The 15677-nt window shown below is 59.2% G+C and overlaps 1 protein-coding gene across 1 annotated transcript in view; it reads right to left on the bottom strand.

Moving 5' to 3' along the window:
• Positions 1-15305, bottom strand: part of CSPG4 (chondroitin sulfate proteoglycan 4) — a 40884-nt gene extending 25579 nt beyond the window's left edge. The window contains exon 1 of the mRNA XM_059180319.1: positions 15100-15305. Coding sequence (XP_059036302.1) covers positions 15100-15187 — 88 coding nt within the window. The 5' untranslated portion in view covers positions 15188-15305. The remainder of the gene's footprint in view (positions 1-15099) is intronic.
• Between the last annotated feature and the right edge of the window lie 372 nt (positions 15306-15677).

Here is a 15677-nt window from a genome sequence, read left to right as displayed (position 1 = left end):
TCAGTGGCCTGACTGGGGTCCTAGGGCAGTGGGGGGAGGAGAGAAGGCAACATCACTGCTTGGAGACTTGCCCTTGACTCTTCTGGGTCAAGAACACCCATGATTCATCCAAACACCAGTTCAGGCCTGTAGCAGATCTGCGGGCTGCCCTTTGGGCCAGAAGGGGCCCAGTCTGGCCTCCGGTCACCATTTTGTAAAATGGGTGCTCCTTCCCGGTCCCTCCTCCCTCTGTCTCTGGGGATTAGTCCCGAAGGTCCCTTTCTGGTCTGGGAGTCTGCTCTCAGAGAGGGGTAGGCAGAGGTTTAATGGGTAATGGTGTGGGCTGTCTGGCTGGTGCCAAGTTCAGCGTGGGGGGGCAGGGGCCTTGAGGGGTCTGGGTGGAATGGGAGGGGTCCCAAGAATGCTGGGTTTCTCTACCTGAAAGACGGTTCATGGGTGGGTGTGTAGGACTACGTAGAAGCCTATTTGCGTGTGTGTTCAAGCGTGTGGGTGGCTGCTCGGGGGTGTGTTTTGGGTTTGCATAAGGCTGTGTGTTTGTGCATGTGTGCGCGTGTGGGCTGGGAGCTGCCGGGACAGAACTGCGATTGTGCCCAGGCCTGTCCTGCCCCTCGGTGCTGCCCGCCGTGACTTGGCCGGGCCTGGCTCCCTGAAAGGGGCTGTGTGTTCCCGGAGGGCACCCACCCCTCCTGCTCGGCGCCCGTCCGTCCCAGAGGTTTGCTGAAGGTGGAGCCTCCCACAGCTTCCCGCCCTTCCTGACCACGGACAGGGCGTCCTGTCTGGGCCAAGGCAGAGCGGCTCCGTTCCTCTTCCTGAGTCGAGGTTGGGGACCCAGAAAGAGCCTATGACCTTCTCCTCCACTTAGGCCAGTGTCCCCTGCAAACCACCCTCTGGCAGGCTGTAGGTTGTGCCAGCATCTCCTGTCTCCCGGGGCACTCTTAGTGTGTGTGTGAATGGGGACCAGAAGCCTGCCCTGGGGGACCCCAAGCGTGAGACTTACTTCCCCCATGATGCTCTACTCTTACCTGTCAGTGGCTTGGGACAAGGGGTCTCCCTGTGGGGAGTACCTCCACACATCAGGCTCCCACCGTGCTCTCCCGGGCTGACCAGGGGCAGGGTCTCTAGTGTGGGTCCCTTTGCGAGTCACTGGGGGTCGGGGTGGCTGCAGACCCTGATCCTTCTGAGTCCTCACAATGCCTGGTGTTAGCCACACCGTCTCTATCCAAGTGTCTGTCCCTTATCTCCTTTGTCTCTGCCTTGGCCACTTGGCCACGTCGGAGCCTTATCTCTGCCTCTCCCTGTCTTTCTTTACCTTTGGCTCCCCTCTTGCCCCTGCCCCATCCTGGCTGTCATTGGGAGCACCACTCTTACCCCAGGACGGTCTAGAGAGCTAGGTGTGGGGCCCCTGGCCTTCGCAGCCCTGGCCCCCCGATCCTTGGGTGATGGGTTCCACAATATCAAAGTTCTCTGCAGCTTTAGCTTTCAGTAGGGTTTCTAGACAGACAAGCTGAGGCCCCAGAGGAGAAGCAGTTTGACAGAGAAGCAGAAAGTCTGCAGTTCTTGGCCCAGCCTCCTGAATGAGCCCCCTCCCACACAGGCACCCCCAGCCCACCCTGCTCCCCGGCAGTCCTTCCCCGTGGGCCCTGCTCCCGCCACATTCCTGGTTGCCCTGGGGCAGCCAGGCGGCCCCCCAGTCAGCGTGCGTCACGAGCAGCAGCATTCCTGGGTGTCTGCTGCCGCCTGACTTTATAAGGGAGGGAGTTTGGGAGTCAGAGCGGCTGGGCAGGATGGCCAGGGGGCACGCCCAGGGCCCAGGGGCAAAGGGGGGCGGGGGGGAGACCTGGACACATGTATGCTGGGGAGGTGTACCCAGTGGTACTGAGATGGAGCGGGAGGTGGGAGAAGGAGATTCCATAGTCGTTTGTTCATTCATTCATTCATTCATTCACAAGTATGCTAATGCAGCCATGGAAAAGAAGAACCACCTCCGGGAGACAGAAAGCCTGAGAAAGGTGTTAAAACCTGGAATGAGAAATGAAGACCACCCCTCTCCTCTGCAGAAACTGGGCTCAGGGGCAGACAGAAGCCTGACGAAGGAGATGAAGAAGGAGAACCCAAGGGAGACCCAGGAGGCTGGATGTTGGCGGCAAGCCTGCTGCTGTGGGCAGGAGTGAGGAGGGCGAGGAGGGGGCATGGCCAGCCAGCCAGGGAGGGGAAGGACTCCTGCTCTCAGGGGAAGCCAGCCCTCTCCACTGTAGCTTCTTGGGGTTGGGCACCCAGGGTGCGGACCCTGTTCCAAATCCACATCCTAGGCAGGCAGGGGTGAGGCTGGGAGAGCCCATCTCCTGGGAAGTCTGAAGGGGGCCCTGGGGGAGGGCTCTAGGACGGCCAAGGCCAGGATGAAGGGCTCTCTGACCCTCTTGTGGGTGCCTAAGTGTGTGGCCCTGTGTAAAGGCAGGTGTCCTGCCTACTCCCCAAGGTCACCCAGGCCCTCCAGCGCCCAGGCCAGATGCCCTCCCCTCGTGCCTCCAAGGGATGTGCTTTTTCCTTACCAGCTTTCAGGCTGCCAGCCTCGCCTGCCTGTCGTCTCAGCACTGGGGAGACCCCCTGCTGGAGTCAAGGTGGGCCCCCATCTCTTTTCACTCCAGGATCTCTTGAGCCCTAAGATTCACTCTCAGGACACTCGGGAGTTCGGTTGCCTTTTCTGGATCTTGTGAGACCAAGGAGGCCAGGCCGGTATAAGTTTCCTTAGCTATTGGCTGAATCCTGACCCTGGCCACTGGCCTCGGCTACGGGTCCTCTAACCCAGAGCTTGGAGGCCACCCAAGCCGAGGGGCACATATTGGGCGACATTTCCAATTTCGGGACCTCCTCTAAAAGGGGATTACCTAAAAGGACTGGTACCCTGGGCCATGTGACCCAACCTTGACTCCCCGTGCCGTACAGAGGAAGCAGGAGGGAAAATGAGAGGTTTGCTCCAGAAGTGGCTCAGAGTCCACCCAGGCTGCAGGGCAGGGGCGGGGAGGAAGCTGGGCCTCAACGGAGTCTTTGTGCAAGGCGGGCTGCTCCCCAGGCCTGAGGCGCAGAGGGGTGGGGCTGCTGCGTGAGGAGCAATACTGAGAGGCTTTTCCTTGCCTTATAATTTTCCTTCTTGTGCAGGGAGATGGGTGGATTTCCAGGCCCTTCTCCACATCCCGTCTCCCTGGCTTTCCTGGCCCCAGGCAGGTAGGGAAAGCTTAGTGGGCCCAGGCTGAGAGGCAGGGGATCTGGCAGGGAAGGGAGCGAGAGACCCTTCTCACCCAGCTGCTGGGCTGCTGAGCAGTCCCTGCTCCCCACCAGGGTCTCTGGGACAAAGCTCCCCTGTTACAGGTGAGGTAATGAGGCTCAAAGAGGATGCTTCTGGCATTGAGGCCAGGAGAGGAGCAAAGCAGGGCTGGATCGGAGCCCCTGGGCTGCGGCTCTGAGCCAGCTGGTGTGGTATCAGGGAGGGCCGTGTGCCCACAGAAGCCGTGGGGGGGTTGTTGTTGGGTGTGCGAGTGGAAGTGGGGCATGTGCCGGGCTCCAACAGGAGGAGGGTGTGAGAGCTGGCCAGCTGCCCAGGAGACACACTTTTTCCCTTCCTGTCCTCAGGGGCTCCCTGGGGGGCAGGGGGGAGGGGAGAGAGGAAGGGAGGGGAAAGCATCTGCTTTCTGGGGCTGGTTTGGCAGCCGGCCTCTCCTGGTGTGGCTGGACCGGCCTGGTTCTGGGGCTGGCTGGATCAGGGAGGGACCTTCTTCAGGCCTGGCTAAGAATGGCCAGTGATAAATGCTGGTCGTGCCCACTGGGGACTTGGAGACCAGGGAAGAGGGTGGTGGGGCAGGGGGCCTGGGTGAGGAGCTTCCCCTGGGGACGCTGTGGGGCCACCCCCTCTCTGGGGCTGAAGCCAGAGGCAGGACGCAGGCGGAAGCCTGTTGCTCGTCCCCGAGCTCCCCTTCAGCTCTGGGATGAGAAACCGCTAAAGGCAGGGCCCTTGGGGAGGTGTCCTGGGGCTTCCCCCAGCCTGGCAGCCTGGGCTTGGAGACAGTGAGTGTGTCAGCTGGGGTGGGGGATTGGCGGAAGCAATGACTGTTGATCTGGACACAGGCCTGGACAGTTTGGCCCAGCCTGAGCTCAGGAGTCTGTGCGCCTTGGAGAAGCCACGCTAACCCTGCCTTAGTTCCTCCAACTGAAATACAGGGGAGAGAGGTGGGATAATCTCACAGATGGCAGTCGCCTATCCAGGAGACTGGGGGAAGCAGGGGCTTGGGACAGTGTCCCCCCCCCCCCCCAGCCACATGCCGCTGTGGACAGGACAGAGGGCCCATACCCCCTGTGCAGGACTCCTGCCATCCAGGAGACCCGTACATGTGGGCCGACAGCAGAAACATCAGCACGTAAGGGAATACAGGGATCAAATGGAGGCGGCCCTTGGCCCCTGGGAGGGATTTTCTATGGGCTGGCCATAGACAGGCTGAGTAGCAAGCTTCCAGCATGGTTGGGATGCCTGCAGGAGTGCGTGGCCTGGCAGGGTAGACTGAGAAACCCCAGAGTCCTTGCTAGGGGGCTCTGTGCTACCCAGATTCCCCCAGAGATCCCTACCCTGAGACCTCTCCCCATGGACGGGCCCAACTTCTCTGGGAATAGAGAAGTTGGAATAGAGTTCCTGCCTACTACTCCCCATAGGCCAGGCGTGTGTCCCACCACTGTGCTCTCTCCAGGCCAACCTCTTCTCTCACCTGGCCTCAGACACAGGCTCTTTCTCATGGCACCCACATTTCTGTCTCCACACCAAGGCTCCGGGGCTCTGGGCCTGCCTGCCAATGTCTCCCGAGACATCTGCCCCAGAAACACCCAGACGGACCTCCAAACCCTAGCCCACCCATCTCAAGCCAGACTTGGTGTCATCTCTCCCCAAACCTGCTTGCCTTCCAGAGAAGGCCTCACCGCCTACCCATGGCCCTGTAGAAATCTGAAAGTCATTTTGGACATTCTCCCTTTTTCCTCCCCATGTTCCAGCCATCCTGTCCCTAAATTCTCTTTCCAGTTCATCTCCCCCCTCTGCTCCTCTGTGCCATCCCACTGGGCAGATGGTCACCAGTCCCTGCTAGGTTTAATGAATTTCCTGCCTTGTTTTGCTAATAGCAACCATTCTTAACCCAAACTGGAAGTTGCCTTGTCACCCCCCCTCTTGTCTGAGAGCCTTTGATGGCTCCCCATTGCCCCACAATCCAGCCCCAACTCTGGTGTGGCACGGAAGGTGCTGGGTCACCCTGTCACAGCCCTGCCAGGCTTTCTTGTTCACCTCCCGGGAACACCCCACCTCATTATTAGACCTTACGCTGTTTTCCGTCTGCACCTGACAGGTCCCCGCTCCCAGACTTTGCTCAGGCCAGCTCTACTTTCCTTTCGGCGGGCAGAATCCCTCCTGCTCCTTCAGGAAGGAAGCCTTCTCCCGGCCTTCCCCACAGCCCACAGTTCCTTCTCTGCATTAGGGGTGCAAAGATCCTGAGCTGTGGCTTGGGGAGTTGAGCTCCTGTTACCTCTCTCTGACAACAGTGGTGTCTCAGGAATAAGACTGGCGCCACTTGGGGAAGGGAGATGGAAAGCAGGGAGGTCGAGAGGGGTGGCTGTGTTCTCCAGCTGAGCCAGCGGCAGAAGCCAATCTGGAAGCTTGCCCTCAGCAGGTGGGGGGAGGGGGAGGGGGACCATGACTGGGATGCGGTGGGGGATTGCTCCAGCCAGGGAGTGCTTTTCTGGGCCCATGGTGATAGAGTCTGGTGCTTGTTTTTAAAGAAAATAGAACCAGAGCCCCTATTTATAGCTGGAGGCCATGGCCACAGACAGGAGATGGCTGGGGCTGAGGCTGTGCAGGCTCCTGCTCAGGCAGGGCTGGGGGTGGGGTCATTCCCAGGCCCCCTGCCCACCCCGCCTCAGCCTCCAAGGAAGTGCCTGTGGGATCTTGACATCCCCTACCAAAGGATGACAGGATGACAGGATGTCAGGATGTAGCCTGTGCTTCGGGGGCCAGGGAAGGAGGGGACTTGGGTGAGGGGATGGAAAATTTCCCTCAGGATGGGTCCCTGGGGCCCAGAGCCCCTTATGGGAATGGGTAGAGGTGAGGGTGTGCTGTGTGTGCTGGGAAGGCCCAGGAAGGCCTGGGAAGGCCCTGTGTGTGTGTGGAGCCGGATGTAGAGGCTGCACTGTGGGTTGCCACGGGGACTGGGTGAAGGAAAGGGGACAGAGCAGGGTCAGAGACATGGGGTGGCCAGACAGAGAGACAGCCACGGGGAAGAGACGGAGGGATGACGGAAGAGAGACCAGAGCTTGGTTGGCCCTGTGAGGACTGGGGATAGAGGAAGCCTAGAGAGATCTGAGGGGGAGACCTCTGTGCCATAGAAAGTCTTCATGGCATTCTGGGCAGAGGGCCCAGAGTCTGAGCTGGAGCCGGTGAGGAGGGGCAGGAATTAGGTATCCCTGTGGCCTGGCCCACTCCCATCCCTGCAGGGCCCAGGGCCTTAGAGACCCTCCACCCCAGGGTGGGAGGCCCAGACCTGTTCTGAGGCAAAGAAGTGCTATGGGGGCTGGGCTCACCTAGATGGGCTTTGTCACCAAGATCCCTGAAAAACTGTCCTGGGCGGATGAGGTGAGGTGGTAGCAGGGGTGTTGGAGACAGGTCTGGGCTCTGGGGCGGGTGTCCCTGGCCTGGAGGTGTTGCAGGCGGAGGCTGTGGTCTGGGCTCACACCTGCTGCCAGCCTCGATCCGGACCCCTCCCTGGGTTGTGCCCTTGGAGGCTGTGGCTCGTGTCACGGAGCCCTTGCCACAGCCGGTGACTCAGACAGTTAAAAAAAGGAGCTGCTTGGAGCGGTGACTCAATTGGCTCTGGAGGGCCTGGGTGGGTCCGGCTGGTACAAGATGGGGTGGTCCGGGTTTATTTTTGGCTGGGTGGGGCTAGAGCAAGGGGGTGGAAAATGGGAACCGGGGGCGGAGCAGGGCCGCTACTCCCATCCTGGGAGTGCCCTGGGGCTTCATGCCCACTAGGGAAAGTGGATTCTAGGTGCCAGGGAGCTCGGTCAGGCTGGGTTGCCCCTTCGCCCCCTTGCAGGCCCAGCCCAGTTCACTGTTTGGCCCCACACAGGCAGCTGGCTCTCTGTGCACAGAGGCAGAGCCCAGTGTCCTGTTGTCAAGGGGCTTTTACAGCTGACCTTGGGGACTGACTATCCTACCCAGATGCCCAGAGAGGTAGAGTCTGCCTGAGGCCACACAGCAGGGCCAGGTATCCCAAGGGCTGTGGTAGCAAGGCTGACTCCGGGTCCCCACCTCTCCTGCCTCAGGGCTGTCAACATTTGGAGGGATGGGCTCTCATCTGGGTATCTGGTCCTGGAAGAGTTCTGGAAGAATTCACCGGGGCCTCAGCTGGGCACCAGATGCCGAGAGAGGGCGCCTTAGCCGGGGGCAGGCGCCTGGATGCTATTAGCACCCATCCGGGGAGCGGGCCGAGCTCTGCCCAGTGCTCTGCTGAGAAGAGTTAATTCTAGAGGGTGAAGGCAGAAGATGGGGGCCCAGACCCCACCCAGCCTCTCAGCTAGAGTGCCCCTCCAGCGGGCATGGCCCGGCTGCTCGACCCGCTCTGCGGCCTGTTTCCAGGACTCACGTGGCCTATCCCACACCAGCTCTGATCTCCCACACAGGGACTCGGGCATCAACAACATCCCCAATGGGTCCGAGCTGCTCAGAGCAGAGAGGGCGCTTGGCTCCCTTCATCTGCATTCTGCTCCGTGTGACACAGGTCCTCCTGCCTAAGGAGTCACCACTCCTTAACAGACCCCATGGGAGCGCTGGTGGTCATCTCCCACCACCCCTCCAGAGGGGCCCCAGGTGTGGGCAGTGGGCAGGGCGAAGATGGGTGTCCAGGTGCCCTATCCTACCAAAGTTACCGCTGCCTGCTCATTCTCTTTGTCCGCACCTGACAGGCTCTGAGTTTCATTTGGTGGTTCTTTGAACACGGACTGGTTGTGTTGTACCCAGGACCAAGGGTCTGTGTCCAAGGGACCATTAGGCTTTGGGGTGAGGCTGGGGAGGGCTGTCCCACTTCTCATCGTGGGAGAGGTGTGTGGGACTCAGCGGGGTGAGGCGGTCCGATGCAGGACCCCTCCCCTCTACTGAAGGGTCCTGGGCTGGCAGGAAGCCACTGGCTGCTCACTCCCTTGGGGACTCACCTTCCCCTGTCTCTGAGTCCCACACAGACTGGCTCACAGGACCGCCTCATCCAGTCCCCCACCTTGGCACCTTTCTCAAAGATTCCCCTTATTGCTGGGCCTGCCCCAGTCCAGAAGACAATGGGAACAACAGAAAGGCAGCAAGCCCCTAGCTGAGCCTTTACTCTGGCAAAGGGCTTTGATCTTCAATGCGCACTAGAGGTCAGAATCATTCAGACCCATTTTAGAGAGAAGAGTGAGGCTCAGAAAGGTCACTCATCGAGGGGTAGGGCTGGAATGAAATCCTGGGCTCCCTAATGCCCTGTTCCTTACCACCGTGTGCCTGACCTCCCAGCCCTCCCACTTCCCCCAGCCCTGCAGAAGTTCCTGGAGCTGAGGACTCAGAGGAGGGAGAGGTGGGGCCCGAGTCTGAGGAGCGGGAGGGGGCTTGCTCTTAGCTGCTCCAAGGCACCCAAAAAGGGTGATTTGTTTCTTCCCTGACCATGGTGGGAAGTGTGTGTGTGTGTGTGTGTGTGTGTTTCTGGGCCTGTAGCCTGTCTGGCCAGCCTCCAGCTGCAGGAGACGGGGACCGGCCCCAGCTGCTGTGCACAGGGAAGAGGCAGGGAGGGGCTGGAGTCGTGGGAATGAGCATCCTGGGCCCACTGGTATTTATAGCTGGCCCGTCCTGAAATGTGGGTGGGGGAGGGCTGCTCTTAGGTGGGAAAGGAAGTTGGTCTCCTCTCTCCAGCCTCCTCCTTCTCCCCAGAGAGGAGGCTGGCCTTGCCAGAGGTCCTGCTTCGGCCATGGAGCTGGAGGCTGTGAATCCTGCGTTGGGGGCTTTTCCCAGGACCACTGGCTGAAGTGTGGGGCACTCTTGGCTGTGTGTGCACATGTGTATGCGTACCTCCTGGGCATCGTACTGGTGGGGGTCCTGGAGCAGGGGGCAGAAAGGCTGTTGGCCCCACAGACAAGGAGGGCAGGGCCCCAGAAAGGGGGAAGACCAGGCTGTGGACCTCAGCAGTCAAGGGTTGGGAAAGACCCACAGGCTGGAGGAATAGGAGCTGGGCCTTGGAGGATGAGAAAAGACCAGTGGCAGGGAACAGCTTGAAGAGAGGTGGAAGGGCACCAGGGATATGGTTATCATACGGTGGCCGAGCTCATCGGTCATCCTTTGGGACCCAGGATCACCTTTAGTGTAGAGGCTGATAGATCAGAGTTGGGGAGAGGGCCCAGCAGAATCATGGTGTCTTCTGGATGCTTAGGAATGTCCCGTTTCATTCTAGAAGTGGCAGGAGTGGGATGCTGGGGCAGCAGGGCCAGGTCCCCAGGCTTGCCTGGGAGGAAGCTGGGATTATGTGCTGCTCCCCGCCCTCAGGCCCCCGGACTTTGCTCCCCCTGGGAAAGGACGCCTTTCAGGGGCCCTTCCTATCAGTCTAGATTTGGATTCTTTGAAAACCAAGATGTTCTTCCTTGTATCTGACCCGAGTCTTCCCTGCTCTCAGCATGTTTCAACTCAAAGCAACTGCTTGGCTTTCCCGTCTTTTTTTCTTTTCTTTTCTTTTTTTTTTTTTTAAGCCACAGAACACGTTATGAAAACTATATCATACACAAAACCCAGATCTATGTAAACCTGCTCCTGAAGCTGCTCTGTGTGGCTGGGGGCGGGGCTGGCCTCCCCCTCCACCCTCCTCCCCGCTGCCATGCTAAGTCCCCTCTGGATGAAAAGCCCTGGGGCATCCCAGGCATAGTGAGCAAAACAGTCACTGCGCCCCTCTGTGGGTTCAGTCCTATATGGAGCAAGCCAGTGGAGACCTCCGAGGAAAGCAGAAGGGAGGTTTGCCTGCAGGGAATGGCTCGTCCCGTGGGCAAGGCCAACACCTAAGCCAGATACACGGACAGAGAGCCAGGAGGCTTCGCCTGCACCCTGCTAAGGACTTGGTGTAGGACACTGAGAGTAGCTGCCCCTCCCTGGGCCCATTTCCCTATGAACCATGGGAAGCCTCTGAAGTAAGGTCTGGGAGGGGAGGCAACTCCACTACCCACCACAACAGTGAAGCCACAGGAGACACACACTGACGTGGGAAGGCGCAAGCCGTGGCTGGAGGCCTGGCTTGGGCACCAGGGGGCTGGCAGAGCCGGCTGTTCTGAGGGCCAGGTGTGGCCGGGTGTGGGCAGGAGCTGAGTGGGAGGAAGGGATGGTCAACAGGACGGGCACTGTTCAGAGCTCTGCCCCCAGGCCACCTCCATGGCAGCCCTGAGTACCACTGCCCTCCGTCTGGGACGAATGGGGCTTCATTTGCTACCCCAGCTGTTGAAGGGCGTGGGGGACTTTCTTTTTTTTTTTTTTTTAATATTTTATTTATTTATTTGACAGACAGAGATCACAAGTAGGCAGAGAGGCAGGCAGAGAGAGAAGAGGAAGCAGGCTCCCCGCTGAGCAGAGAGCCTGATGTGGGGCTCGATCCCAGGACCCTGGGATCATGACATGAGCCGAAAGCAGAGGCTTTAACCCACTGAGCCACCCAGGCGCCCCCGTGGGGGACTTTCTTGAATAGGATTTGTTTTTTCCTTGACAAAGGAGGGAGGGGCTGGAGGTGAGGTGTGGGGCACAGGAGCAGAGTTCTAAGGTCCTCGGGGAGCTGTCTCACCCCTGAAGACCTGTCCCTCTCCCCTGCTGCGGAGGCCTGAGCCCACTGGTGAGTGACTGCCACAGGACCCATGTGGGCTGCTGTTGAGGGGAGTGATAACACTGCGGCCTGTGTGTCCCGAGGCCAGTCCCTGCATTTCTCGAGCCTCAGCTGGGGTGCCTGGGTGGCTCAATGGGTTAAAACCTCTGCCTTCAGCTCAGGTCATGATCCCAGGGTCCTGGGATCGAGCTCTGGCATAGGGCTCTCTGCTTAGCAGGGAGCCTGCTTCCCCCTCTCTCTGCCTGCCTCTCTGCCTACTTGCGATCTCTGTTTGTCAAATAAATAAATAAAATCTTTAAAAAAAAAGTTTCCTCATCTCTAGAATGGGCACAGTCCCTGGCTTGCGGGGGTGATGTGAAGCTGCGTACAACAGGGTAGCTGCTCCTGCCCAGGATTTCTCTGGAGGTGAGGGTCCAATTAAACATAGCTCTACCCTCCCTGTTTGGAATAATGCACCCTTCTGAGAAGCGAGAGAGCCAGGCACCTCTACCCCAGAGAGAAACCAAGTACAAAACTGTTCATAAAAAACTCCATGTGTCCCCAGCACTCATCTACTTTCAGTAAGAATGATAACAGCGTAGGGGCGCCTGGGTGGCTCAGTGGGTTAAGCCGCTGCCTTCGGCTCGGGTCATGATCTTAGGGTCCTGGGATGGAGCCCCTCAACAGGCTCTCTGCTCAGCGGGGAGCCTGCTTCCTTCTCTCTGCCTGCCTCTCTGCCTACTTGTGATCTGTGTCAAATAAAATGAATAAAATCTAAAAAAAAAAAAAAAAAAGAATGATGACAGGGTACTTTTGAATCCCACCTGAAGCTTGCACCTGGAGAAAGAGTCTTAACTCTAGAAAGCTCTATGGACCCAGGCATATGTCAGGGCAAGGGGGAAAGTTGGAGGCTATGGGGGAGTTGGGTGGGGTCCGGAGTTGGGGGAGAGGTTATAAAGGGGCAGAGGGACCAGGAAGGTAGCAGGCTCAAGTCCAAAGGCCCCCCTGTTCAGTTGGTCCTGGTGCTGAAAAGGAGCCACAGCCCAGCCCAGCCCAGCAGCCCCTGCCCCCCTCTGGCCCTCGCCTCCTCACCCCGGGCCCCACCCACCCAGGTCTGTGAGCACGGCCACCGTGTTCGTGTTCGGAGCTCTCATACTTGTGTGCACACCCACATCTGAGTGTTCTAGTGAGTGTGTAGTCAGGCCTATTTCCAACTCCCCCTCCCCTGCCTGCCCCCTCCTGGGCAGCACGCCCAGTTCCCAGAAGCAGCCTATACACTTCCTCTGAAAGCTCCCTGCACAGCCCGCTCCCCTCCGCTGTCCCCACCAGCCGCCTGGCCCACCTGGCAGCCCCCACCACAGACCCCTGGGCGGACAGCACTGAGAGACTCTTGTCTTGCCACAGAGGGCAGGCGGACGTCAGATGGGGGCTGGCTCAATTATACTTGGTTCTTGAACAACTTTTCCAGAGTCTGGGTGGGCCAGGCCAAGGGCCTGGCCTCTGCCCTGCCCCAGAGGCCCCGGGGCAGTGCGCACGCGCACAAACACACACATCTCCAGCACCATTGCTCCCCAGAGGATCCCCAGAGGCAGAAGAATCTACCCAACTCAATTCCTTGAGTCCATGGCTCCAGGGTCCTGTTCTGTGGGACTCCTCATCAGGTCGGAGTCCTCACCTGGGAAATGTGGAGCCCTCCCAGTGGGGTACTCCTGCCCTACCCGAAGTCCTACTTCAGCCCCTCACCTTCTGTCTGGCCAGGTCAGAGGCGTGGGAGCCACTGTTCCTGCAGGCTCTGTGCCCACTCTGAGCTCTCAGCTGTACTCATGCCGTTCCCCTGGCGGGAATGCCAAGTCCACATCAGCTCAAACTGGTCTCCCCCACTGCTCGTCCCTCTGCTGAACGCCTCCCATAGGGCTCAGAAGAAGCTGGATGCCACCCTGGCAGAGTGGCCCTTAGCCCAAGCTCCCACACAGGCGGGGCGCTCCCCCAAAGCAAGGCTTCCTGGGTTGCTGGGACTCTCTGTGGGACCTAGAGCACTTCACTTCCTCCCTGGGGTCTCAGGTTCCCAGTCTGTACTACTAGAAGCTTGGCCCAGGCAGTCTCCAAGGGTGTTTGATTCCCAGGCCTCATGATCTAGATGTTCTGGAATGTTGATGAACGCAGGGAAAGCATCCTAACGTGCCTCACTCTGGTACCTGAGACCTCTAGGGTCTTTGCGGCTCGGGGTGTCTAGGAGGGATGGGAATGGCGCCTTCCTCAGGTAGGGGCTGACCCTATGCAGAAACTGGGAGAGGGTGCTGAGCCCGGCAGGCGTTGTGACAGAGATGGACTGTTGGAGGGGAACTCTGCCTGGGAGGGGGAGAAGATTCCTGCTCTCTGTCCCCTTCCCATCTCCAAATTCTTCCTAAAGGCAGAGATTGGCTTAACATAAAACACCACTGCTGCCATACTACTTTCCTGCCTTAAAAATCTTCGTTGGCTCCCCGGTGCCAACAGGGCATAGGCTGTGGGCTATATTCTGCCATTTAAGGATTCTGTGCCCCAGCCCAATGGCTCTTCCTGGCTGGTGCTCAAAATAAGCCTTCTAACCAGGCTGCTGCCTTTCCTGTCTCAACATGCTCTTCTCACATCCACCTCAGTGCCTTTGCTCAGGCTGAGCTCCTGCCTAGAGTACTGACCCCTCTCCATTCTCCAAAGCTTGGCTCCAGGATCACCTCTGGCCTGCCCCAGCCTGCCTGGCAGTTTCTCTTCACCATACTCTTCATCTGGATTTTGCAGACATGACGGGAATTGCTGTTTGAGTTTTAATTTGCTTTTCTGCCTCCTGCATGAGTTCAAGTTCAGCCCATCCATTTCCGTGCCCTCCTCATTGCCCAGCACAATGCTTGTACATTGTTGATGCAGAGAAGGTATTTGAGAATGCTCTCAGTTGAAGCCCAAGGGGATGGGGGTGCTGGAATTTCTTGGCTGGAGGCCACAGATTGGGTAAGCAGCCCACTCCAGTCACCCCAGATGGCCCCTTCCCATCTCTCTGGAGGCCCAACCCATCACCCAGGCCCTGAGGCTCTGAAGGAGGGGGTCCCTGGGAATGGGAGTGGAGAGCCTGGGGACCCAACTCTGACTCACCCCAGTGGGGGGTCCTCCCCTGACTCATTTCCCTCTGGGTACCTCGTGATGCTGTCCGTTAGAGCTGGCTTCCCCATCTGATGGGGAGGAGGGTGTGGCCTGGGCCCTTGGGAAGGGAGAATCAGGCTCTTCCTCTGCTGAGAGTTGCTCTTGGGAATGGTCCCGAAAGATGTAGGCTGAAGTACTGATTCATACATGGGTAGTGATGATAGATGGGCCCTGAGGCCACGGTTCTTATGGCATAACTAGACCATGCCTTGACTCAAGGAAGAATGCCTTCATGGCGGGATTTCTGGTGCGTGACAGAGAGGAGACGCATCCTGGTGCCCCTCAGAAGGTGAACCGTCACTCAGTCTCTGCTGGGGTCAGTCACCAATGCCAGGACAGGAAAGTGTGGCAGGGGTTGCCCAGGGGCTGTCTGAGGGAGAGGCCCCTGTGGGAGTGTGGGACATCTGAAGGGACCCATACTGAGGCATGGGTGGTCTAGCAGGAGCTAGAGACGAAGGCAGGAGGAAGGTGGTGGTGAGGAGGCCGTACAGATTTACCTGGGGACAAGGAAGGGGGCCAGAGCCCTTGGAGGAAGCCAGAGGAGGCTGCAGGCTGTAGGTACACGTGGGGCCCCATACAGGGTGGGGCAGGGCGGCTCCCTCCCCATTTTTCGCTTTGTAGCACACCCCGTTCCTAGCCCTGGCAGCTGAGGCTGGGGTACTGGCTTCTTGCTGTCACAGAGTGTCCTCTGGGCACCAGGGCAGTCACCAAAAGCCTGTGGGCTCAGGGAGCCCAGACAGCATTGCGTGGCCCTGCTAGGTTTAGCGGACAACCGTGTGTGAAGCCACACCCTAGACAGTCCGAGTGGGGCCAACCACCAACCACAGATAGCCAGAGCCCACGGAAGCCCCAAGATGGAGAGCTGTCACTGGGGAGCCTGCTTCGGCCCCAGAGTGGAACTCCCAGAGATCCCAGCCTGGAGGAGCAGAAGAACAGCCCCCTTCCCTCCCAGTCCGGGGCTGACTTCAGGGCCCTCCTGTCCCTTTTTTCTGCCCCAGGAGCCCTCCACAGCTCCAGCCAGGCCAGTGGTCTCAGACCCCTTACTCACCTGTGGATGACAGTCTGGCTAACACAGCCAAGGTCAAAGTCAGGGCCAGGGCAGGGGCCAGAGGCGCAGGCTGCTGGCCTGAGCGCATCGCGGCGGGCTGTGCGGCAGGATTTGCCAGGAGCTGGGACACTAGAAGAAAGGCGCTAGCGGAGAGAAGCTTGGAGGGTTGGCTCAGCCGACTCGGGCTGGGGCTTTGGAGCAACCCGCTGCCACAGCCTTACTTAACTCTGGGGGCGGGGCAGGCGCCAGCTCACGCTCCGGTTTCAGGACGGGGCTCCCCCGTTGGCCCCCCTCACCCCCAACTTTCTTAAAGGGCCAGTGCTGGGCTGCTCCTCCCTGTTCCAGGGTGAGAAGACACTTACAGCTCCGCTGGATCCAGCCCCTGCCCTGCAGATCAGGAACAAAGTCCCAAAGGAGCCAAGACCCCTGGAGGTCTGACCCAAGGGCTCCAGGAAACCTCCTCTGGGTCTGAGCTGGGTTAGCCCCACTTCTTTTTCTCCTGCCCTTGCAAGGATTGGGGTGTGTGTGTGTGTGTGTGTGCTCCAGGCCTAGGAGGACAGGCGCCTACCAACACACAA

The sequence above is a fragment of the Mustela lutreola genome, chromosome 7 (assembly GCF_030435805.1).
Source record: "Mustela lutreola isolate mMusLut2 chromosome 7, mMusLut2.pri, whole genome shotgun sequence".
Lineage (NCBI taxonomy): Eukaryota > Metazoa > Chordata > Mammalia > Carnivora > Mustelidae > Mustela > Mustela lutreola.
The sequence above is the reverse complement of the archived record's forward strand: the minus strand, read 5'-3'. Positions and strand labels throughout refer to the sequence as shown.